The sequence below is a fragment of the Rhinatrema bivittatum genome, chromosome 4 (assembly GCF_901001135.1).
Source record: "Rhinatrema bivittatum chromosome 4, aRhiBiv1.1, whole genome shotgun sequence".
Taxonomy (NCBI): Eukaryota; Metazoa; Chordata; class Amphibia; order Gymnophiona; family Rhinatrematidae; genus Rhinatrema; species Rhinatrema bivittatum.
In genome coordinates this window covers 189,907,212-189,932,779 of record NC_042618.1, presented here as the reverse complement: position 1 = coordinate 189,932,779, position 25,568 = coordinate 189,907,212, and the positions used below count along the sequence as shown (strand labels likewise).

The 25,568-nt window shown below is 42.1% G+C and overlaps 1 protein-coding gene across 1 annotated transcript in view; it reads right to left on the bottom strand.

Annotated features, from left to right (window-relative positions):
- LOC115090395 (store-operated calcium entry regulator STIMATE) overlaps window positions 1-25,568 on the bottom strand; it is a 158,475-nt gene that overhangs the window by 26,802 nt on the left and 106,105 nt on the right. Inside the window, exons 4-5 of the mRNA XM_029599425.1 lie at window positions 25,136-25,231; window positions 10,643-10,764 (exon numbers count right to left, since the gene is read on the bottom strand). Of these exons, the coding sequence (XP_029455285.1) occupies window positions 10,643-10,764; window positions 25,136-25,231 (218 nt within the window). The remainder of the gene's footprint in view (window positions 1-10,642; window positions 10,765-25,135; window positions 25,232-25,568) is intronic.

Sequence of the window (25,568 nt, the reverse complement as noted above, 5' to 3'; positions counted from 1 at the left end):
CTGTGCACATAGCCACGTTTCCTAGGTACCCGATGCCAAGGACGCGCTAGGGATGCACAATTGATCCCTGGTGCATTTATTTATTTATTTATTATACCGTCAATCTGTAAACAATTAGACGGTGTACAATTAAGAAATACAAAGTCTTAGTAAAAGAAAAATACAATAAAAAATGTTACTGACTTCAGATCAGTACTCCAAGCCATCATTTTTTCCAAATTAGACTATTGCAATTCAATTCTACTAGGTCTTCCTGCCTCTTCCACCAAACCGCTGCAAATGCTGCAAAACTCGGCCGCCAGAATCTTATCAAACGCCAACAGAAGAGACCACATCACACCTATCCTAAAAAATCTGCATTGGCTTCCTATAAGCTTCAGAATCTTACACAAATGTCTCACCATCATTCACAAATCAGTTTACAATCAAACCCCCATCGATATCCAATACCCACTCACTCTACACAAGTCCCCAAGACCGATCAGAGAAGCCTACAGGGGATCACTTCACCCCCCCCCCCCCCCAGCCAAATCGACACTCCACTCAGCCACCAAAGAGAGAGCCTTCTCAACAGCGGCACCGAACATTTGGAATTCTATGCCCTCTGACCTTAGACTAGAACCCTGTCTAATGACCTTCAGAAAAAAAGTGAATACTTGGCTATTCCAACAAGCCTTCCCTTAATCTGGGACCTCCCATCTACTGACTCACTACAAGGCCCTCTAGTCATCGCATCCCCTTTACCGCATTTGTAAATATTGTTGTATTGATATGGTTTAGTTCCAAATTCTTCTGCCATTGGCTCCTCTTATTCCCAGTCTGAGTACCCCTGTTTTATTGTAACTTTCGTTTATTCTTGGATATGTTAATGTTACTTCCCTATGTTCCATGTAAACCGATCTGATTTGATCCGTATCAAGAATGTCGGTATATAAAAGCACTAAACAAACAAACAAATAAATAAATAAAATTAAATAAAATTAAAGCAAGTATAAAGTAAAATTCATATAAAAGTAATAAAATACATGAGACGAAAAATAAAAGTTATCTAAAATAAAATAGAAATAAAAATAAAAGTAAAATATCTAAAAAATGTTTGTTATAAAAAGACAAAAAGTAACACTTCTGACCATTATTTACCGCTAACACCACTGCATTAAAATATCACAAGCGTTTCTGACTGCTAAATGCTGCTTAACCATTACTTTAAAAATATCATAGGTGAATCTGACTGCGCATCCTTTTTAGCACGGCATCTCATTGCCATACTGCATCTGCTGTCCATGGCTATGCACGTGGTAAAAAAAAAATGGGCACCCTGTTTGGACACACATTTTTATGCGTGGCTTATTGCATCGGCCCCTCAAATTGTAGTTGATAGAGAAAATAAAAGCTATAATATTCAAATATTAAAAGGCTTCAATAAATTGAAGATGAAATTTTCCACAAAAAAGGAATTTCAAGGACAATGGGTCATGATATGATGCTGGAGAGAGGAAGATAGAAAAAACACTGGAAATTACATCTTTATTAATAGGATGGAAGTTGCCTGGAACAACCTACTAGCAGAGGTAAGGGAAATCAATACTGTGACAGAATTCAAGCAGCATAGGGACAGATATACCAGATAGTGGTAGAAAGAGGTGGAATGCAGTATTGCAAACTTATTCTTCATTCTCTGGAGAAAAGAGACAAGGGGAGAGATAAGAAGAAAAGTAAGGTCAAATAAAGGAAGCACAATCCAGAACCCTATAGGCTATGGGGTAGCTGCAAAGGAACCAACAGGCTACAATTCCCCATAAACCAAACAGGCTGATGCTGGCAGGTTAGCTGTGGCCGGGATAAAGTCCAGCAAAATCAAAGAGGCAGAGGAGACTGGATGTTCAGGAAATAGCTTCACTAGTTTTGTTGGCTGTTTAGATTATCGCAAAGCTTAGTGGTAAAACATGCATGGTAGACAGGGCTGGGTGCTGGATTAATTGTGGAGTCTTTCAGGTTCCTAGCCTGAGTTACTAACCACACTTCGGTTATTGGGTTCAATACTGGATTTATTCTTAAACAGCAGGGTTAAACGAGAAATCAATATGCAGATTATCTTCACCTTCAAAGATTTAAACAATAGATGCTCCAGGGGATGGAGCAGGGGTAGCCAACAGTCACTGGCAACAAGACCACATATGACAAGGCAGAATCAGTTCACGATACTCCCAACAAGTCCAGTTCTAAGGTCCAGTTATCCAGGTTCACGTCCACATAATTTAACAGGCCACACAGTACCTCACTGCAACTTACTTCTAGGGTCATGGATCTCCCCATCTAGATTCCATAAACAGCAGCTAATCAGCCCTCAAGCTGATGAAATCAAGATATTATTCCCAGAGATCCCCTTTTCAAACTCCAAAATCCAATCCGATTTCTAAGAGGCCTGAAAAGGGGATCTCGGGGGCAAAGCTCATGGTGCTTGCATTAAACTTAATACCAGGTCTCTTCCTTTCATAATCTGGATTTACAAGGGCCATCCAGTGGCTCAGCAGGTAGGGTACCTTTCTCTCATCCTATAGACTGCCCAACAGAATCTTTTTGCCTTCACAGTTACTTGTTACCAGAATGGAAAACCAACACGGAAGAAAAACAAACTAACTTAAATAAGGAGTAATATTCTACAAGTCATGAAACTTCCATTCTTGGCAGGTTGGACAGAAATAACTGTCAGAGTGGTTGGACCAACTAGTCTCTCTCTGCCATCATCTACAATGTTACTAAATAAGCACCTACAATTTCTTTCCTGCTGCCACAACTGACCCAAGGCCTGGGACTGCCCTCTGCCACTGGACCGAAAAGAAAAAGGTTGGATGACATGAGAAGAAGAGAGACTGGAAGGAAGGGGGAGAGAGGCTGGAAGGAGCAAAAGGCTGGAGAAAGGGGAGGGAAGGAGAGAGGGAGGACGAGATGGGAGGGAGAGTGGCTAAAGGGAGAAAGAGGAGAGCAAAACAAACAAAAAAAAAGACAAAAAAACAAATCATTTAAAAAAGCTACAAGGAAAATAAAACGTTTCCATGGCTCCTAAAAATTTTGGCTAGTGTCCAAGTTTTCAAAATATTTTTGAACCTCTTGATTGTGATATTACTGAAGGATATTTCATCAGATCCTAGATCTTACTTATTGTTGATGTTTTTCTTAGGCTCTTCCTTTCCCAACATCTCCTCTAGGGTTGGTTTTGGAAATTTAGGATTCTTATCTGTCCAGTGACTGGAAAGAAAACAGGAAGCCTCCTATGCTTTCAATGTTAGGTGTGGTCCACAATTCTTCTGCTAGAACCCCAGAGCACTGCCTGCACTGCATGTCCAAATCCCACTGGCTCCAGAAGGAAACCCAAGCTCAACCGTGTCTGAAAGCCTCTCTTATATCATGTCAAATCAGTACTTATACGTTAATTGGTATCCCCATGTTCTAATGTAAACCGGTATGATAAGACCTGGTCTTGAGTGTCTGTTTAGTAAAAGAAGTTAAATAAATAAATAAATAAATAAATCTAAGCTTCTACTAATTTGCTCTAACTGGAAATACTAAGAACTGTTCAGCATTATTACTTTATCCTAATTGAACAGCTTTATGGGCTCATGTGTGCTTGTAAGTGGATTTCTCCAGGGTTAGGTCCATGGTTGAGTCTTTCTGGTAATATTCCATGAAAACAAATGCCGCCTTGAATCTGTTTTGGGGAAAAAATGTAAACATGAATACATCTGGAATCATGTGCTAAAGACCCAGCACGTCGTTTTTCTTTTTCTCACAATGATTTATTATTGATAGCTTGGCTCACTTTCTAGCCGTGCACATAAAGGCAGTTAATCTCAGCTAACAGCCCACTTTTGGATAATTGGCACTTGATAGCACTGTCTTCGGGAACAAAACGGCAGCCTCCATATAAAGAAAGGCTTCTTCTAAAAGAAGCAGTAGGAGTGCTATTTCTGTTTGATAACATCTCAAGTAATGAATTGCTGAATCACTAGGCGATCAAGTAAGAGGGCTAAGAAAATCCTTCCTATGAGCTCATCTTCCCACACCACACAAATGATTACATTTTCTACAAATAAGCAAATGACCCATGATAGTGTTTCATTAAGCAGTTATACTAATTATAGAGCAGGAAGCCTGGCATTTTATGTATGGTTTACAACTGACACGCAAATTTAAACTGTCGCCTAGTAACTAAAGAAAACTGGGGTTTCCTCATTTTGGATTTTGCTAGTTTCCCTCACTTGTAATCAATTACCATATTAATCTTAGAAAAAGCACCGCAGGCCCTGTTTCGATATAAATATCACCAGGCCTTCTGCTGCTTGTGCCCTGACATTCAGTACAGGATGTGCTAATTAACTGGTGTAGGGACTTTTGAAGCAGCAGCAAAATGTGGCACTTGGCCTCTGATAATTGAAATAGGAAGAGGAGAGGCCCACAGTTTGACCCTGTGTATTTGTGTGAGTGTGTCTATGTGTGAGAGAGAATGTGTGTGTGTGAGTGAGAGGGAGCCTGTGGGGTTGAGAGCGTGTGTGTGTGAGGGAGCCTGTGAGAGTGTTACATTTCCTTAGTATCAGATTGAATAGTGAATTTTACACATGAAAAGTACCTCACTGGTACAATTGGTCATGACCTACCCCACTAAACAATTGTCTTTAATGATATATTGTAACCGAACCTTTAGCGGCACCTGTTAGAATGTACTATTGTACGCCCTCACCTACATTAATTTATGTGCCTACATGTAAACCGTTGCGATGGTATATGACTTAGCGCCGGTATAGAAAAGATTTTAAATAAATAAATTTTGAATTCTTTAATTTTTACGTGCAATTATATGCTATATATAGAAAAGTTATTAATGTAAAAATAAAGAGAAGCATATGGGGGGTCTGCAAAAACTTTGGAGATTGAAAAGGGGTCCATGCTCTGAAAAAGGTTGGGAACCTCTGCTCTAGATCACAAATCCATTCATTTGAGGTTTTTGACTTTGCTGCTCTGATTTGAAAAAACAAACTGGGGAGTTAGTGTGAGTTTTGGGGGAACAGTCCAAATGTATTTACTTCCTTTCTCTCCTCAGTCTTTTATTAGCTACAGATTAAAACTCGGTAGCAAGTCAGAGAGGGACTGTATTTCAACTATTTTTGGGTAGTGTACATATCACATATACACTGAGTCAAAAATGTCTTATTCTAGCTTTACATATTGTTGGGTAGATTTTCAAAAGTACACGCGGGTGTTCATGTGCACCCGCTACCCGGCGCACGAACATGTACACCCGATTTTATAACATGCGCGCGCCGACGCCCACAGGCTTCTCCCGTTCCCTCCCCCCTAGCTTGACCTTCCCATCCCTTCTCCTAGCCTTTCCGCCCCCTAACCCCCCCCTTCCAAACAAAATGGCCGCTGTGCCGGAGGCCTCTGGCCCCGCCCCCGTCCCTTTAGTAAAGCCCCGGGACTTTACGCTCATCATCGAGCCTTTATAAAATAGGCCCGGTGCACGTAGGCCTTTGAAAATCCGGCCCTGTATGTATTATCTAAGCAGAGTGCAACATTTAAAAACTCAAACTATATAAAAGGACAGACTGTTTACTGCCCATCTGACCAAAATTCATGGAAATACAGGCCAGTAATAAAGAAAGAAGCTCAGTGAAGTAATGTTTGTAATGTTAGAATTTCCTATAGAAATCCTATGACTTGTTAATACTATGCATTCATAGTATATTCTGACATTTATTCAAGGAAGTGTGCAAAGGAAAAAGTTTTGTTTTTCATTTCATTTCATTCTCATTTATTTTGTTTCATTTCTACATTTTCGCATATGCTAAAACAAACAAATGAAAATGTTTTTTTTCTGTTTCAGATTAGAAACGACAGGATACAACGAATGGTGTTCATGTTTTCCTCATCATTTTAAATGATTGCACAACCCTATCTATTCAATCCTGACAAAGGTATATTTGATAACGTAGCATAATTACCTTGGCCACAGCCTTAAATATTTAGTTATTTGTTTTCATTTATTTTCATCTATAAGCACGGCGGGTCTCAAATTTTTTTCACTCATGAAAACCTCTTAAATCCGGAACAAAATCATGGGACACACTTAAAAAGGCAGAACTTCCAAATCAAGCAAGCTACTTTTAAACTTGCATACAGGAAATATGTTTATACTAAAATAAACAAAACTTCCTACCTTGTATTTTTGGGTTTCTGCATGGATTAACTACAGCAGGGTTTTATCTGATGCTTAAAAGATTTACAGATTTTACTTCCCATGCAAACGGAGGAACGTTTGGAGCTCAATGCATTTGTATGCAAATATCACACCCAGCCTGACAGCTCCCAGTTAATGTAGTTTGATCCATACCCCTTGTCAGAAGGAAGTAAACAGTAGAGGGATCTGGTTTCACTCAAACAGCTATTTTAAAAAGTTTATTTCCATACACATAAGATATTTTCCATCAGCTGGAAAGAAGCAACATTTATTTTGGACAGTACTAGAGAGCGCCCATGCCTCTATTAAAGCAGAATGTCAACAATCGAGTAGACAGACAATCTGCTACATCGAGATGCTGCCCTAATACACAATGACACGTTAATTAGGCAGAAACAGGTAAGCGATCCAAACATGCAACAGAACTAAAAGTGACCGCAAAAGAAAAACGTTTTCTTCTATTCGAATGTTGTGCAAAAAAGACGTAGGTACTCCTCAACTTGTGAAGAAAACCCATAAATTTAGTGGTCTATTATTTAAACTGTCAGATTTCTCATAATTCTGATCTGCTCACTCCTTAACTATAAGGGGCCATCCAAGCCTATGCCTAGGTTTCCTTTGTTTGCATCACATCTCTTTCTGCACTATACAATCATGTGTGTCTGTGAGCAACAAGTCTAAACACTATGGGGTAGATTTTAAAAGAAGCACGCGCACGTGGATGTGCGCGCGGTTCCCGGCGCACAAACATGGACGTGCTGATTTTATAACATGCACACGCATTTATAAAATCCATTAGCCGCACACACATGCGGGGTGAATTTTAGCAAATTATGCACGGTGACGCAATGGGGTCTCCAATTAAGGAGCGGACTGGGAGGGAATTTCCCTCCCTCCCGTCTAACCTTCCTTCCTTTTCCCCTCTCCGACCCAGACCCCTACCCCCTAACGGCCGCTGTCCCACCCCCTTTTTCAGGGCCCGGCACTTGTGCGCATATTGGCAGTTTCGCGCATGGCCGGGCCCTTTTGAAAATGCGTGCGGTGTGCGCAGGGTCCGGCCATGCGCGCAAGTGCCAATATTTGCGCTCGTGGATGTTTTAAAATTCGGCCTTATATCTTTAGCGGATAAGTGATAAGCACCAGAGGCTACCTGAGGCCAACCCTGCTTACACAACATTCCATCAGAGATTTTAGGAGGAGAATGGCTAGCATTTAACTTGCAAAATAAACTCCACAAATTCTTGCATACTGGTGTTTCACAAAGCAGGACTGACAACCTGCTATGTGGGCAGGCAGCGTACTAGATTGGCAAATTCTGCTCCCCAGTTGTTTTCCAACACAAGACATAACTGATGCTTGAGACTTGGACTAGGCCTTCAATCACCTCTGCACAACAGTCACCAGACTTGTGAACGAGCGGCATGAGCTCAAATTCAAGAAGTTCATGGGACATGATGCTCAGTGTCCACCTTTCTGTCCGTAATGTCTACAGCGATTATGCTTCCAAACCTGTTTCATTGTCCTGGCTAAGAGAGTGTACAGTGTTGATAATTATGCTTTTAGATGCAAAAATTCAATATCTGCCCTGGAGTCCTTGCTGTTTTCTATTCTAAATGGGACAGCTTTAGTTATTTATTTTATTTTAAAAAGCTTATATTCACCCTCTTCCAATAAAATTATCCAGTGTGGATTACAAGATAAAAAGCAGATAATCAATACTAAAACACAAAACAATATATGAAAGCATAATAAAAACATGATTATTTAAAAGCCTCACTAAATAATGCTGCCTTTACACCTTTTCTGAACTTTGCTATATCTTTTTCCTCTCTAATCTCAGGCAATGAAGTATTCCAAAGTGAAATAAAATAAGGGAATAAGATGTCTCCCTCAGATGGAAGCCTATTAACCATTGTAATCAGGAGGAGGATCTGAAAACTATAGACTGTGTCTAATCTTAGGTTTTCTGTTGGAACTGTTTGACCTGAACTCAAGAAACTATGTACTCACCTCAAGGCACTTGCCTTGTACACATCAAGGTATATGGTCACCTGAAGGTGACAACTGAAATACAAAGGCAGCTAGGAATAAATCAGTTCTGAAGCAGGCACAAGGTCAACTTAGGTGGAATCCTTCAGCCAAGTTCCCTGCAAAGAAGGGTTCTACTACATTGACACCAGTGGAATGGGTACGGACACAAACACTTGGGGGTCGATATATGAAGCATATGCAACCCTAATGTTGCAAGATGTACAGAAATGACCTGGTACGTTTACAGCGCTCCTTACTGTCCCTAACCTGTGGAGCTGTTTCAGAGTCAGCTCAATCAACATTAAGTTGCCCTTGGGACAAGTGACTCTCTCTCATTAACATCAGTGGTCCAAGGTAGCTGACGCCCAACTGAGAAAGGAAGGCAGATCTTCCTGGTATGGCTGCTTCAGAGCACAGGACACATCTCCCTTGTCCAAGTCCTTCAAACAGTGTACACACAGCATGGAGGTCCTGGCCAGTGCTTCAAGGGTCTCATATCTCAACCTTTGCACTGAAAGCTGCCAAGGATAGGATCTGACTATTACTGGATACATGGGCTCAAAGGTCTTTTGTCCAGAGTACCATGGTGCGTGGCCCTAAGGCAAGCATGTTCTTCTTCGACCCAGGTATTTAATGGCTTCAAAATCAAGTGCCCTAGGCAATTGCTTACTTTGACTGGGCCTAAATCTGGGCTTAGATTCTGGAGGGAAGCCCCAGTTTGTGGCCCCTGGCCAAGGGCTATCACTGTGATGACTGGGCCAATTTGGGAAGGAGAGAGGAAATACAGGAAAAGCCTCATGTGGATGAAGATTCATGGTGCTATAGTATATTAGTGGCCGATTCCAATTGAGCTGGAAGCCCAAAGGAACAGGAGCAATCTAATGAGCCAAAAAAAAAAAAAAGCCCTAAGTAAGCAAAATAAAACCTAGAAAAACAAGAAAGCAGCACAAGGCCTTTATGAAGTGTAAGAAGTCTAATGAGGCAATGACGAGTGACAGAAAGCAGATGATGACAGTTGATTCCAAGAGCTCTAAAGCCATGGGACTCTGGGCCCCTTTTCCCCCCACCCCCCACTCTCCAGCAGAACATTACCGGAAGAGGTTCCTTCTGACTATGAAAGCGAAAAGGTCACATGACAAACTAGATGTGGTTCATTGGATAATTTTATGCCATTAATCTAGATGTCTATTTTAATTAATTTTAACTGTCATGTCCACTATGGTCACCTGGTACTGCATAGTGGTCATGACAGTTAAAATTAATTAAATTTATTTATTTATTTATTTTACTTTCATGCTTATGGAAGATTCACTCATTGCAGAATTATGTATTTATTTACTCTGTGCCAAATACATTTTAAACAGGTAATACGTCACCAAACACACATAAATTACCTTCATCTTTGACATGCTTAAAAAAGGGATTTTGCTGTACACCAATCTCTTATCAGTTGTGGAAATATCAGCAAGCTATAACCCATCTTCAGCAGCTGATACTGCTGAGGATGGGTTATAGCTGATACTTGTTAGAAAGCATGACATACCTTCACATTTTATTTATTTATAAATCATTTACTAATCACATAACTAATAAATCTCTCTAAGCGATGTACAACATATTCATAACATTTTAAAAATCCATAATTCAATTACATAAATTATCAGAATCACTTCCATTCTCAAATAAGAATGATAAAACAACCACCTCAATATAAATGATAAAAACATTACCCAGTAACCAAGTTTTTAGCTGACATAAGTCACACAAAGTTTCTAGGTTTTTTCAATTTCCTAGAATCTCCAAACCTAAGAGGGGATGGAAATAATTGGCTCAAAATTGTTTTCCTTTTGCATTAAAAATCAGGGCTAGTCAAGTTTGACTAAATAAAGCATAACACTTCTAAGTTGATAGAATGCATGGAATTTTTTTTGGCCTCAAAAATGTTTAACAAGAACCCTACAATCACAATGGTGTGTCCAGCACAGAAAAGCTAGTTTCCAAAAAACAAAGTCTGTGGGTCTTCATTGGTGCCACTCAGAAAAACCTTGGTCACCTAAGGCAGTAGTCCTCTTCTCAGACTTCACACACCCCAGATCCAGTCTGGTTTTCAGGATATCTACAATGAATGTGTATGAGACTGTATGCAAATCTATCTCAGGAGTATTCATTGTAGATATCATAAAAAACAGACTGGCACTGTGATGCTAAGGATGGGCCGAGAACCACTGAGCTAGGGCAGGACATAGTGCTTGGTGCAAGCGGAGACTACATACAATGACTGTTGACATTGTGCATCATCAAGTCTAACTGTTAACCTTAACTTAGTATTTCACCATCAGCTCATTCCCACCAAAAGAATGTACTGAAAATGGGTACCGTATTCTCCAAAGCGCAGAGACTCCCACTGCTGCCACTCTACCAGTCTGCTGACTGCACGCACACCCATATAAATAAGGAGCATCCCCAAGGTGGCATCCAGCAAGAAATTTATAAGATAGCTGGAAAAAGAGAAAAGGGAAAGCATTTGCTATTAGAAAAGAAAAGCTGCTAGTATTATTTAACCATGATTTTATTTTTACTTTCATCTGCATTTAGAAAACATGTTAGTAGGCACTGTGAAATCACCGAAATAGTGCTCATCACCCTGAAGTTTTAATACAACAGAACAAATGATTTCTACAGGTTAGAAGCAGGTACCTCACCTGTGGAAGCCAGAAATATTTTACTAACTTATTTCACCCCAACACCACTTAAAAAAAAAAAAAAAAAGAAATAACAGAGGACAACAAACACAGAATAAATAGTGTATTGTGATGATTATTATAACATGGTACAGATTTCAGGTCCCCCTTGTTGGTCAATGATACTGTAGAACAAATTTATTGTATTAATGTATGAATATTTGATATTCTACCTTTCCCAAGTTAGTCACAAGGTGGATTACATTAAAGGTAAATAACAATCAGCATATAGTAACGCATTAATGCAGGCATGACCTAAAGACATGAAGCACATTTTGAGTAGGTATCTTGGGTATAAATACATATATGTAGATAAGACAAGGGTACATTTAGTATATTGGTAGCAATAAAATAATTTAAAAACATAAGAGAAATAGTAGGCATAAAGAATACAGTGAATAGATATAGTACATTTGTAAACGACAGCAGATAAAGACCAAATGATCCATCCAGTCTGCCCAGGAGAGATGTTATGTGCCTGTACCCAAAGTAGATCAAATTCCCACATGGACCCCAACCCCCCAATCCCATTGTGTTCCCTTTAGAGTTGCAATTACACCCCCCTTTCAGGTTTCTAAATGCCACCCAGTACGCACAATGCAGCCAAAAACATTGCTTCCCTTCCTGTGCTGCAGCTGAGCAATCGGTGAAAGCTGTGCAGTTCCCTCACTACCATTCTCTTGCCACTGGGAATCCGCTGTGTTTATCCCATGCTTTCTTGAAATCTGCCATTGCCCTGATCAGTACCAGGGTATTCCAGGCATCCACCATCCTCGCCGCGAAAAAAATAACTCCTGATACTGTTTCTGAATCCACCCCATTTGATTTCTTATAGAGAGTCCTAGTTCTACGGCTTCCTTTCCACTGAAAAAGCTTGGCCTCCTGTGCATTAATACCTTTCATGTATTTAAATGTCTATCATCTTCCTTATATTGCCTTTCTTTTAGGGTATACATATTATGTTCCTTCAGTCTCATCTACCATAGGGCTTCCTGTGCAAACCCTGCACCATTTTGGCTACCCTTCTTTGGAGCATCTCCACCTGGTGCATACTTAGATGAGTAGAGTAGGTTGGCCCACAGGTAGACGATGTCGGCTCAATTAAGAAAGAGTTCACGAAGTAAGGTGGAGTCTCTGTTGTAGAATCTAGAGGAAGGTCTCGAACTGTGGGAATCCAGCCAGGCCTTCCCCTAGATTCTACAACAAAAACTCTGCTCTCTATTACCTGACTTCCAGAACTTTGGCTATCAATTAAGAAAGTTTCAGAGGTGAGGTAGTAGAGAACAGAGTCTTGACTGTAGAATCTAAGGGAAGGCCTGGCTAAAGAGCCAAGTTTGGACTTTTTTTTTTCCAGAAGGTGAGGAAACAAGTTTCAGGCAGAGGACAACTGATATGTTTCATAGTTTTGCGGCAAAATGGATAAATGCCTGTGTAAATGGAGTAAATAAAATTAAAATAAATACATGCTCAATTGCTGCTGGAGCTATGGGAGCCTGGGGACCTCCCGGCAGCCAGAGAGAGCCCAGAAGTGCTGTGATGAGTTTTTTTAAATAGATAAATGCTACTCAGTGCGGCTGGTGCCACACTGCAGCAGCAGTACTGAGAATGCTGTCGCTGCCAGCTTAAGCCAGCAGATAGTATCAGGGCTGAAATCTAAACCCCAGCATGATTACAGTACAGGCCAAGGGGGTCTTCCCAGACTTGGGGCAGTGTTGTCAGCGAAAGTCTGGCTACATAGTGCCTATAGGAAAATTAAAGTTTAAAATGTGATTAAAACCTGTCAGTAACTGGTTTTTTTTTTTTTGTAGTGGTCACCAGGTGAGATCATATAAATACGGATTTAGCCCTTGGTCTGGGGAAAAAATGTTTATTATGTAAGTTAAAAATATAATTAGCTGTAAAAATGTTAAAATAGCTAATATGGTCATGAAAAGACACAGGGCTACTGTTACATTTATTTAGAAGCTAACCTGAAAGTTTGGTGTGATTCTGAACTGTGCAAGTGGAGTTTTCTTATTGGTTTCATTTTTCAGAGTCAGAGGAAAAAAAAAGAAAACTCTTTGCCATCCCACAGACAATGCCATGGTAACGCCATAGTAATGGTAGCCCATCCCAGGGTCTATGCAAGACAGCTAGGTGATCAGGTCTGCGTAATAACACCAAGTTGAGGCAAAACACAAAAAGATTTGAGAAGTAATTTGCCTTAAAATAATGTTTTGAACATACTAAAAATTCTTTTGAAAGCTGTGTTCCTTGGTCAAGGTGTTTTTAAAAGGTTTCTTGCTGGAGAAGAAGGTTTTTTTAAAAGTAGATGAGAAATATTTCTTGAGGAGACTTCAGAAGAGTAAGGATCTCTTCTGAGGATTTTTTCAGAATACACGTGCAGTCTAAGGCAGAGAAAGCACGTGGAAGGGCTGTGTGTCTGGAGGCTGCAGGGAGAGCTGCTGTGCTGGAAATCTGAAGCAGGGTTGTGTTAGAAATTGCAGAGAAAGCACATGGAACCTGAGGCAGAGAAAGCTGTGTGCTAGAAGCTGCAGGTAAGCAGAGCTGTTTGTGACAGTGTGTGAAAGTATGCTCATTGCAATTCTAATCCTGAGGTGAGAAATTAGTTAAAATTGAAGATAACTTCCTATACTTGGTCTGCAGTATTTTTGCCAGCTTTGATAGATAAGTGGATGTGAGAAAAGTGGATGATTGATGGTCTGATTCTGAGACGATTTAACTGAATTACATACTGCCTCAGAAAGAAAAATTTTCATTAAGTCCTACAGACTTCAGATTGTGTACACTCCACCTGTAGAAAAAGGTGCTACAGTATTTAATCATAGGACATGTAAACAAAAGGTATCTCTGTGATTTCCTTAAAAAGACATCTTTGAAATAACTTGGAATATAGAATTCCTACAACTTGTTCCTGTCTTTATTGGCAAATAAGTGTGGAATGTGAGAGAGTGTGATTAAATATTTTCTTTACTTTGTGAGTTCTCTCAAAGCAAGCATCCTTAGACAGTTGAAATAATTATTTTTTTTATTTCTATTAGCAAGAACTCCAGTGTCACTTATACACACACAAGCTAGTAACATTATAGATTGCGGAAGATTGGCGGTGCGAGGCAGTCAGTCTTTATTATTGATTTGGTTTGAGATAGCGTAGTAGGTGAATCACTGTATCCTGAGATTTCGTGGTCAAAAGTCGTAGATCAGGTCCAGTCTGTACCATCAAGTAACATAAGCTATTCCTCGATCATAAGCTTCCAATGTTTCACATCATTCCTGGGTCAGCATGCTCTGCCCAGCGTTCACAAGCAGCACTCTCAAAAATTATTACCTAGCAATCAAAGATTAGTGCACACCACGAACTGTGACACAATTTTGGTAAATTGCACTAGTGCAACACACATGGATATACAAGAGGTCAAAGTCATTGAGTTAAAACAGGTTAAAGATGAAAGTTGTTAACACAAAGAATCACACCTGAATTAAAGTTGAAATTCAATATCTGTTCTCATTAAGAAGTAATCTTTGTACAGGAACCGGTTTCTATTTCAAACTGTGTTAAGAATATGAAAAATTGTTTTGTTTTTTCGCACCAGAAGTAAATTATTTCTCATTGAAATTATTGAAAGGTTTATTCAATAATTACACTTGCTTCTAGAGGTGAAGAACCGAGAAAATTATTCATTTGCCAGCAAAATAAAATCCTTTAATTTAATTATAAAAGTGCCTTTGAAATCATTTTTCTATTTTGATTTATTTTCTGGTGAAGACACTGAGTGTGCAGACTCTCTCTATACCATTTTTAAAAGTGGAAACCCCAATAGCCTTACCCCCATCTGGCTACACACTTGACAGTGCCTAGGATAGTCTGCTGCCCGAGGGTGTTTACACTTGAATATTCATGCATCTTAATCTTGCAGAAGTCAGCAAAGGGGAAGAAAGAAGGGCCTGCTGTGAGGATCAAACCTCCCTTGTGGAAATGTAGAAAAAAAAAAAGCAATCGGGAGAGATAGTCAAGGACCAGTTAATTCATGCACTTTCAGACACAGGCTGCGGCAATACAGTGCGTCAGACTAGCGCACAACTTGCCACAGGGTTGGACGCACTACAGTAACCCCCCATGAAATAATGGGATTAGTGCGTCTAAAACGAATGCAGCTAATAGTGCGCATCACATGTAAATGCCATGTAGATGAGGCCATTAGCTATTACCCCAATGGACAAATCACTGATGCCCGACGCACATGTTTTATCATAGAAAACTTAATGCCAACCCGGAGCTCCTGTTTTCGTGCGCTCAAAGCCGCCATAAAAGAGCCAAAAATACTGCTTTTCTGTTGTTTCTCCTGCTTAGTATCGCCTGGATACTAAGTAGAATCTAGGAGGAACCACAGGAAGTAATATAAAAAAAAAAAAATTATCTTGATGGCAGTCAGGTTGAATTTACGAGTGTCCTTTTTCCTAACCCATGGCGATCTGTGGATTAGGAAAACGGATGCTCGTTAACTGAGCATCTGTTTTTCTAACTGGCCCACAGCCACATCTCCTGGGTGCTCAAAGCCATGGCTGCGCTAGGGACGCACAATTTATCCCATGCGCATCCTTTTTAGCCCAGCAGCTCATTTGCCTACTGCATCGGGTGACCAGGAAAGGGGGATGTGCACGTGTTGAAAAGATGTGCACTCAGTTTGGACACGTTTCTTTGGGCTTCGTATTGCATCGGCCTGACAGCGTTTTAAATTTTGTCCTATTTTTGACAAGGAGCCAATGTAATTGGCTCAAGACTAATTTTATGTGATCAGTGACCTTAGCCACTACCAGAAGTCTAACTGCCATAATCTATAGAAGTTGGAGATGTTTGAAGTTATATTGAAAGTTACCAGTAAACAGGAGATTTCAATAGTCTTTGCGAATGATGATCAATGAATGTATCATGGTAGGAAGGTCAAATTTCTCAAAGTAGGTGGTGGTTTCTATTATCAGTGTGTATATCTACTACATAAGGGAGCCCGGACAGACGTGCCGCAAATGCGCAGTAGAGAGCAACTCTACCTCGCATGCGCGCACGTCGGCCAGAGCGCAGCGTGCCCGAAAAAAAAAAAATGGCGCTGGCTCCTTAGGAGCGGCGGCAACGAGCAGGACCGGGAGGAGCAGTAGCGGCAACGACAAGCAGGAGCGGGAGGAGCAGTAGCTCCGGCGACGCGCGCGAGGGAGTGACACGCCCCTGTCTGCCGGTTGTGGATGAGCTGTGAGGGGAGGGAGGAGAGAGTGAGGGAGGTGGGAGTGAGGTGGGGGAGAGAGTGAGGTGGGGGGAGGTGAGAGGGGAGGGGGGAGAGAGGGAGGAGAGAGGGAGGGGGAGGAGAGAGGTGGAGGGGGGGAGGAGAGAGTGAAGTGGGGGGAGGTGAGAGGGTGGAGGGAGGTGAGAGTGAGGTGGGGGGAGGTGAGAGTGAGGTGGGGGGAGGGTAGAGGGAGGAGAGAGTGAGGTGGGGGGAGGTGAGAGTGAGGTGGGGGGAGTGGAGGGAGGAGAGAGAGGGAGGTGGAGGGAGAAGAGAGAGGGAGGGAGAGGAGGAGAGAGGGAGGTGGGGGAGGAGGAGAGAGAGGTGGGGAGGAGGGAGGAGGGAGAGGAAAGAGAGAGAAGTGGGGGGGAGGAGAGCGAGAGAGGTGGGGAGGGAGGGAGGAAAGAGAGAGAGAGAGGTGGGGGGAGGGAGGAAAGAGAGAGAGGGGGGGGGGAGGAAGGAAAGAGCATCTTCATGAGAGAGAGGTGGAGGATGCGTGAGAGGAGGAGAGAGAGAGGGAGGTGGGGGAAGGTGAGCGGGAGGTGATGAGGAGAGGAGAGGAGGGAGGATAGAGAGAGGAGGTAGAGGGAGGTGAGAGGGAGGGAGGGAGGAGAGAGTGAAGGGAGGGGAGGGGGAGGGAGACTAGAGGGGGGAGATGAGGGGGAGGGAGTGGAAAGGAAATGGACCAAAAAAAATTTTTTAATGTAGCCCGTTGTTACGGGCTTAACGGCTAGTATATATATATATATATATATATATATATATATATATATATATATATATATATATATATATACATACACACACACACACACATATACAGTAAAAAAAAAAAAAAATTTAGCTAAACTTCTACTCAGCTGTAGCATACCTTATCTGCCAAAGATCTTCCACTGCCTTCCATTCTCCCCTGCTCCACTATCCAAAATTCTGTCTCCGAAAAACTGTATACGCTCTTTGGGCCACATCATATTACCATTATGGTACACCAACGGATACAAGGGACTTTACTATTTACACTCCCCCTTGAGAAACATACTTTAACTGCAGCTTAATATCTGGACCAAAGTACAGAGCTAAACTCATATTACTTACAATCCCAGTCATGTCATTATACTCCGACACTGCTGAAGGCTAGCTCAGTGGTCCAGTAGCAGTGTTACGTGCTGCCATGCAGAAAACATAAGTTCCATTCCCCAAACAGGTCTTCAGTTTCCCAGGCTGGTTGGGGCTGGGAATGCTACAGAGGCAGCTTTTAAAGTTCACGGTGGGGAGAAAAAGAAGAGCGTTCCAGTCACCATGTGATGATGCTATTTGGTGGCAGCATGGATGTAGGGCTCCTGAGGGAGCCCTGTGCGTGGCTAAGCGAGTTGGGAAGGGATATAAATAGAAGACTAAATCCCCAGATACTTAAATGAAGAAAGCTCATACAGCCAAATCCCAGCCCTGGTTTAGACTGAACTGGAATCTCTAAGGAACAGAAGGAAGCTGCCAAGCCAAAAAAAAAAGAACAATCATTGTGGTTGGCAAAATATTAATGTCAATAGATGGTGCTTGTTTACATCTGGGTTATAGCAACAGAGATGCAAAGTGAAGCAGAAACTCAGCAGCAGCTCAAACAGAACTGTGTCAACAGAATCCTGTTGCTTAAGAAGCAGTGCCGTGCTGGATCAGAGCAACGGTCCATTGAGCCCAGCATCCTGTCTCGGACCGTAGCTAATCCAGGTCTCCTAATCGGGAATCCAATCCCTTTTCCTCACTACCCAGAAGCAAGAGGGGACAATCCCCACAACTGCCTGGCCTATCCTCCAGCAATTTGTCCAAACCTTTTTCCAACCCAGCTCTAGTACTAGTCTTGCCCATATTCACTGGCAGCAAATTCCACATTTTAACTGCGCACCGAGAGAAAAAATATTTTCTTAAATACATTTTATATCTGTAACCAATTAGTTTTAAGGAATGTGCCCCTAGACCTAGTACTTTATGAAAGGGTAACTCACTGTTCCACCACACCACTCGAGCTTTTATAAATCTTTATCATATCCTCACTCAGTCATCTCTTCTCCAAGCTATTTAGTCTTTCTTCATAAGGAAACCGTCCAATTTGTGTATGATTTCTGGTGTATAATTCTTTTAAACAAACGCAAAGTGTTGCTGAATGGTACTCTAACTCTATAGCAGTGGTTCTCAACCCTGTCCTGGGGACCCCCCCCAGCCAGTCGGGTTTTCAGGATATCCACAATGAATATGCATGAGAGAAAATTTGCATACTAGTGCATGCAAATTTGCATACTAGTGCATGCAAATTTGCATATGAGTGCATGCAAATTTGCATACTAGTGTATGCAAATTTTCTCTCATGCATATTCATTGTGGATATCCTGAAAACCCGACTGGCTGGGGGGGGTCCCCAGGACAGGGTTGAGAACCACTGCTCTATAGCTTTCAAAATGTCACTAAAACGTCATGAAAACTACTAAAGGCTTACAGAAACAAAGGCATAAACGAACAAACAAACGCTGGGAATAACAAGATTCACCGCAGATTATTTTCAAACATTCCAGTCTCCTAACCTTGCTGCCTGGAAACAATGGCATGTATTAAATGTAAGTGTTAATAATCCAACTCAGTGCCTATTGAAACAAATGAAGCAGGCCAACTCCTACTCATTTGGATGAGCAGGGATGCAGAGGGCATCTTTGGATCCTGACGACGTGCACACGGACCCATATACTTTGTGTGCCTCTGGGGAAAACAAATGGAACTGGAATTAACAAAACATTTATGCGACTTTGTCTCTGGTCGTGTAAAATAGGATTTGCAATTTATGGAGCTTTTAGCTCCATAAATTGCAAATCCTATTTTACATTTTAGTGCTCAAATAAATGTGACTCCACCAGGCGAGAACACCCTCTGCAAGGGCAGAACCATAGGCTCTTTCAGAGGATTTCGCTGGTGCTCCAAGATTTGTTAATGTACTTGGCTGGTAAGGAGTCATTCTAACAAAACAGAAGCTGCACCGAGACCTGTGAAAATCAGAGCACGCACACACATATACACCCCCCAGAACAGAGAGAGAGGCAGACCTAGTGGGACAGGACCTAATCAAACGCACCCTAATAAAAACCCTGGAGAAATAGAAGAGATTATGGGAGACGTTCCGACAGAGAAACAGTCACAGCCAACTTGCACAGAAACAGAGAACTTAACAGCAGATGAAGCTTGTAAAGGCCATCATCCACCCTACCTCCTGAAATACCGTGGGTCTTACGACATCTTTGGCCTGGTTTCCCCTTTACTAAAAATCCTCTATACTTGGTCCCTACTTTATTGCATTCAGATACTATTTTTGCCCCAACACCACCAGAGAGAGGCTATTCAATGCTTCTACCACCCTAAAAAAAGAAAAAAAAGTATATATATATATAAAATGTTTAAATAGTGCTACAGAAATAAATCTAATGCCTTATAAGGAAATTTAGTTACTAACAGTTATGAAAAAAGATTAAAGTTTAACAAAAGAAAAAAAAAAAAGAATATGAACTTTTAAATAAGAAAGCTGTTTTAGCTCATATGCCACAGGGTGTCACTGCAGTCTTAAGGATGGGAAAGGCTGTATTAGAGACACTCACTGAGGGACTGGATATTATGTGTAACACCATATAAAAAGGAATAAAATTCAACTGTAAACATTTTACAAAGTTATTCTAATCCAGCTCTACCATCTCTACCACAATGTAGCAGACAAAGAAGCTGTGCGATTATACAGCACCAGATAAAATCTGATTTTCTATCTACAAACATGGCTTTAAAAGACAGCTTATCTGAAGCATTCTACATTTGTTTCTGTCATGGGTTTACGTGTCTGAATTTGGGCAAAAAAAAAAAAAAAGCTCGAAATCGGGAATGAATAATTATTGGGGAGGGGGAGCAAGAAAATGTGTGTTCTAAAGCAAATATGTGCCCTGCCCCCCAACCACCCAAATTCACAGCTGAGACTTCAGATTACTTTTAACTAAGTGGTACTTTCTTCTAGATCTCTAAGCAATCACAATCAAAGCACCAAAAAAAGAAATGAGTGTAGGTCAAAGTATCCCCAACCACAAAAGAAATTCTCATCAACAATTATTAAAGCAACAACAATAATAGGTTTTATAATCAAAAATTTACATACAAACATGATTTCAAAATGCTATAAAACCTTATACTCCAAAAAAAACAGGCAGGCCCCATACAGCCTCGCCAGGCGCTTTTACAATCTGAAACATATGAATGCTCATGACAGGAGAGCAGCAGCATCAGCATCCTGGACAAGAAGCATCAAAACAGCCTGAAATCAGACTTTGTGGCCGAACCTAGGAGTGCCATAGGTTTTCCTAACACATAGCCTCCTTCTCCCCCTTGTGCTCCAAGACCAAACATTTTTGGCACCTCTGCTTTTACACCATAGGACAAGAATATCAAAATACTGCCTTAAAGAGACACCTCACGAGAACAATTTATTTTAAATTCACCACTGGAACACTCCGTACATGCTGGGGTGAGAGGCCCCACCTAAGACAATGATCTTGCTCCCTCCTCCCCCCCCCCCCAAGTCTGGCTGACCACTTTACTTGGTTGGAAGGAAAGGCACTTGGTGCTTACCCACTGCAAGGATCATGAGCAGTTTGCACTGTGGTGAGGTTGGTATTGCCCGACTGGTGAATCAGCTAAGCCCCCACCAGCAACAGAAAGACATGCTGATGCTAGGACTAGTCTTCATGTGGACCAGCCTCTTCCCCTGCCGGCTGAGCCCTTGGATTCTGAGGCTGGCAACACTTAGGTAACAGTAGTCCAAGAGAAAGTCCAGGGACGGGCCAAGAGTCAGGACAGGTAGCAAGAAAGACAGATCAAAGTCCAAGATGAGGTCAGAACCAGGGGATCAAGCCAAGACAGACAAACAATATACAGAAAGACAAGACAAGATAAAACAAGGATAAGGCAAGGCAACACACACTGCACTAGCTGGAGGACCTGTTGTAAAGGCGCCGATGGTGAACGCGGCTGGAGTTTAAATTGCTCAGCTGCGATGACATCATCAAGGGATGCAGACTCAGGTTTTCCGCTGCAGGACCCTTATCAGGGCAGAGGAGTGTGTGCGCCCACGCTTATGGGAACATGTGGGACTGGTGGTGTTTGAGCCGAGAAGATGAGGTGTGGCGTCAGAGTGACCTCTTGGCATTTTGGGATGAGTGAGGCTGCTCATAGGACAGCCCGCAAGTGGCCGAGCATAACAGTACCCTCTCTTCTAAGCCTCTTCCCCCAGGCCACTTGTCTTTGGCTTCTGGGGAGAACTTTGATGGAGGAACTTGGGAGATTTGACACGAGTTCCAGCAAAGGTTCCAAGAATTCTTTGGTTTTGGAGAAACATGAAAGAGCATCCATCAGTTGCTACCCTTCTGTAGGAGAGGGCCCCTGGGTCATCGTGTTGACAAAGGACAGTCCCTGCATTCATGGCAATGGCATTTACACCCACAATGAAGGACTTTAAGGAACTGGGTGGTCAGCAGAGCTGCGAGTACCAAGTTTCTAGTTTATTGCTTGTTATGCATGTCATTAGCAGGGGAACATGGTGGGTGACAGGTCCTGCAATTTAGGCAGGACTGACTGAGCCAGTGAGATTAGAGCTGAGTCTGAATAGAATAGTGCTCCTGGCAGGAGGGGCCCCAGTGGGTAATCTGTTATGTGTCCCAATCTATAGGAGGTTGATGAAGCTGGAGCCAGGGCAACCTGAAAATGACAGAGTTGACCGCCTTGGGAAGTACACAGAACTCAATATACTCTTGATGAAGGCCAGGCTGCATGATAAGCTGATGAAGGTTAAAGCACCAGACAGAGGCTTGCCACAAACTGAGGAAATGATGCGAGGCATGGTCAAAGTGGTGGTGGTGGTGAGCCAGACCCATTGACGCACCAGCGACTCTTGGATGAAATTGCCCCCTGCTCCGGAATCTAGTAAATCTTTTCTTTAGACTTTGGTCTCCCCGAAGGTGAGGCATACAGGTACTGTGGAGAGGGTTCTGGGTGACTCCAGGACCATCTTCCTGACCAAGTCCCTGTTCTGAGACATTCTTGTCTTCTAAGGACAACAGCTAGCAAAATGTCCCTGCGCGGCCAAGTAGAGGCAGAGGTTATGCTGTCTTCACCTCAACTTCTCTTCTTCTGACAGCAGAGACCTACACACTTGCATGGGTTCTTTGGCAGTGACAAGGTTCATGGGATCAGACATGGACCTCAGGGAGTGCTAGAACTCATAAGCTAGGCAGATAGGTCGGTAGGATGCCTTCTTCTCCTGGGCTTGTTCCTGGAATCTTAAATCCATGTAGATGGCCAGGGAGATGAGTTCTTATAGAAAAGATAGAAGATCTCAGCCTGCCAGCTCATCTTTTATCCTTCTGGCTAACCCCTGCCATAAGATGGCCATCATGCTACCTTTTCCCCAGCCAAGCTTAGAGGCCAGGCTGCAGAATTCTACTGCATAGTCAGCCATAGTGTGAATGCCATGGCGGATTTGTAACAATTCTGAGGCAGAGGATGAGACATGAGTAGGCATGTAGAATATCAGGCAGAACTGTTGCATGACATTCTTGAAGCCTCTTAGGCGTGGATCATGTCGTTCCCACAAGGAAGAAGTCTAGGCAAGGGCAGGACCATCCAGTAAGGAAAGTATGTATGTCACCTTGACACGATTCGAGAGGAAACAAGCCACCTGAAGTTCAAAGTGCATCTTACATACATTAAGGAACAATCTACATCTTTTGGAGTTTCCATTGTACCTGGGAGGTGGTGGAAGATGCAATGTGAATTCCAAGGACCTACTGGGCACAGGTGATGGATTCACCAGAACTAGGGCTGGAGCTGGTGGTTGGGCCTGCATGGTGTCTAATCAATGAGACAGTCCCCGAAGTAATCCAATCACATGATTAAACTGCTTCTGCTCATGCTGCGTTAAACCTTCGAGAATACCAGCTAGGTTATTCAACTGTTCCTGTTGCACCTGGAGTGCCAGTCTGGCAATGGAATGAATTGAGCTCATGGCCTGGGTGAAAGTGTGTCCGCTGATCTCAAGGCCTTCGCAATCTGTAAGGAAAGTGAGCCCTTTGCACTGCGGTGAGGTTGGTACTGACCAACTGGGCCCCCCACTGGCAGCAGGCAGACATGCTGATGCTAAGCCTAGGACTGGTCTTCATCTGGACTGCCTCTTCCCCTGCAGGTTAAGCCCTTGGGTTCTGAGGCCAGCAGGACTTAGGCAATGGTAATCCAAGATAAAGCCCAGGGATGGGCCAAAAGTCAAGATAGGTAGCTAGCAAGACAGAGTCAAAAGTCCAAGCTGAGGACAGAACCAGAGGATCAGGCCAAAACAGACAATACACAGAGGGTCAAGACAGACAAGGCAAGGCAAGGCAAGGCAAGACAAGGAGAACCTGGGCAAGGCAAGGCTGGAAGGCTGGACAAGGTAACGCATACTGTACTAGCAGGAGGATCTGTTGTGAAGGCACTGATGGAGTTAGCGGATGGGGCTTAAATCCCTCAGCCACAATCAAGGGATGCAGACTTGAGTTTCCTGCCATAGAAACCTCATCAGGGAAAAGAATGCGGGAGCAGCGACATTCAAACTGCACAGATGAGGCACGGTGTCAAGGCGGCCCAGTGGCGTCTTGTGTTGAGTGAGGCTGCTCGCAGGACAGCCCGAGCAGTTGAGCGTAACACCCAGTCTGAAATTCACTTTGCATGCCTCTCTCCATACAAAAATATTCTGTAGCTGTCACTGCTGGTGTTCCTTCCTGTTTACTTGCAGAGCATAGTTTTAGATGAATTTCACAAGAAGATCCCCAGGTACAGGAATGCTCCAAGCTACTGGCATCATACAGAAAATACAAGAGAGACAGCAAGTGAGATCAGTAATCTGAGAGCAGAAAGGCAAATGGGACCAGTACATGTAGTAAACTAGACTATAAAATGGCAACGTGTTTTAGGCCATCAAAATAGCTCCAGCAGAACACATGGGTATGCACAGAGATCAAAATGCATGGAGCTCAAAGCAAGAAACCAAAAGGTGTTAGAATAATGTTTAAAACTCATATCTCAATTTTCTTTCAAAAAATAAGACAAAGGAAAACCAGGTGCAAATTCAGTACTACAAATTAAAGTCACTGCTTGCCCATCACTCCCCTGGCTCTAAACTAATTGGCTCACTGCACTCTAAGTGTTACTTCCACAATGTAAACAGGTGCCCCATTAGATATATATTCTACATTTGTTTCTAAAAATCTAACAGGGTTTGATTTTTCAGTTTGAGTCCATTAAGGAAAATGTGATCAGCCAGGGTAGAAGCATCTGTTAAAAAAAAATTCTGGTTTCCAGTTTGTTTTGTAGGCGCTAATCAAAAGACTACGTCTTGAAGGCAGATTGCTCTTTGACTTGTAGCCTTCCATAGATCATAAGTCACCAACTACAAAACACAAAAAAAATCTATGAACTACAGAGTGATTAAAAGAGAAGAGAGCAGAATGCCTCTTAATATTCAGTTTTCAGCAACTTTTCTTTAAATTATTTGTTGGGCAGAACACAAATGATCATCCAAGAGCATGGCAGCATAACAATGTCTTATAACTGAGCTTCTCCTATCCAATAAGTGTCAGTTAAGGAGAACCCAATGTACATAAACAAGAAAAAAAACCTGGGTTATTACCACAGATAAACCACTATACCTACATTGTGCAAACAAAGATTACACTTTTCATTCTTCCACAAACTCTAGCAATGAGCGCCTTCCCCATCAATGTATCCCAATTAAAGAGGAATGTGGTACTTACAGTGAACACGGATCCTCTCCTGTAAGGCCTGATAAATAGACATTAGCAAAGTGAATGAATAACATTCCAATGGCTTGCTTGGAAGTATCTAAAAACCTGTGGAAACGCAAAAATAGATATTAGGAGGATTAATATTAGCTACATTTTATTAAATACTACAGCAACATTAATAATTCTAGAATAGTCTACCGAAAACATTTCTGAATGGTGTAGGAATCTGAACCAATTTCATCTCTCCATTACATTACCATGTTTTTACTTCTTGGCACTGCATACCTATTGAGGATTAGTATTTGTTTGACATAAATGGGTAAAATGCAACAAATGGACCCCCAAAACAAATGGAGGGTACCCACAAATTTAAATGAAAATTTGTCTCATTCAAGTCTATGGCTATAATGGGCAAGTAGCAGGGACTAACTGGTAACTAAAG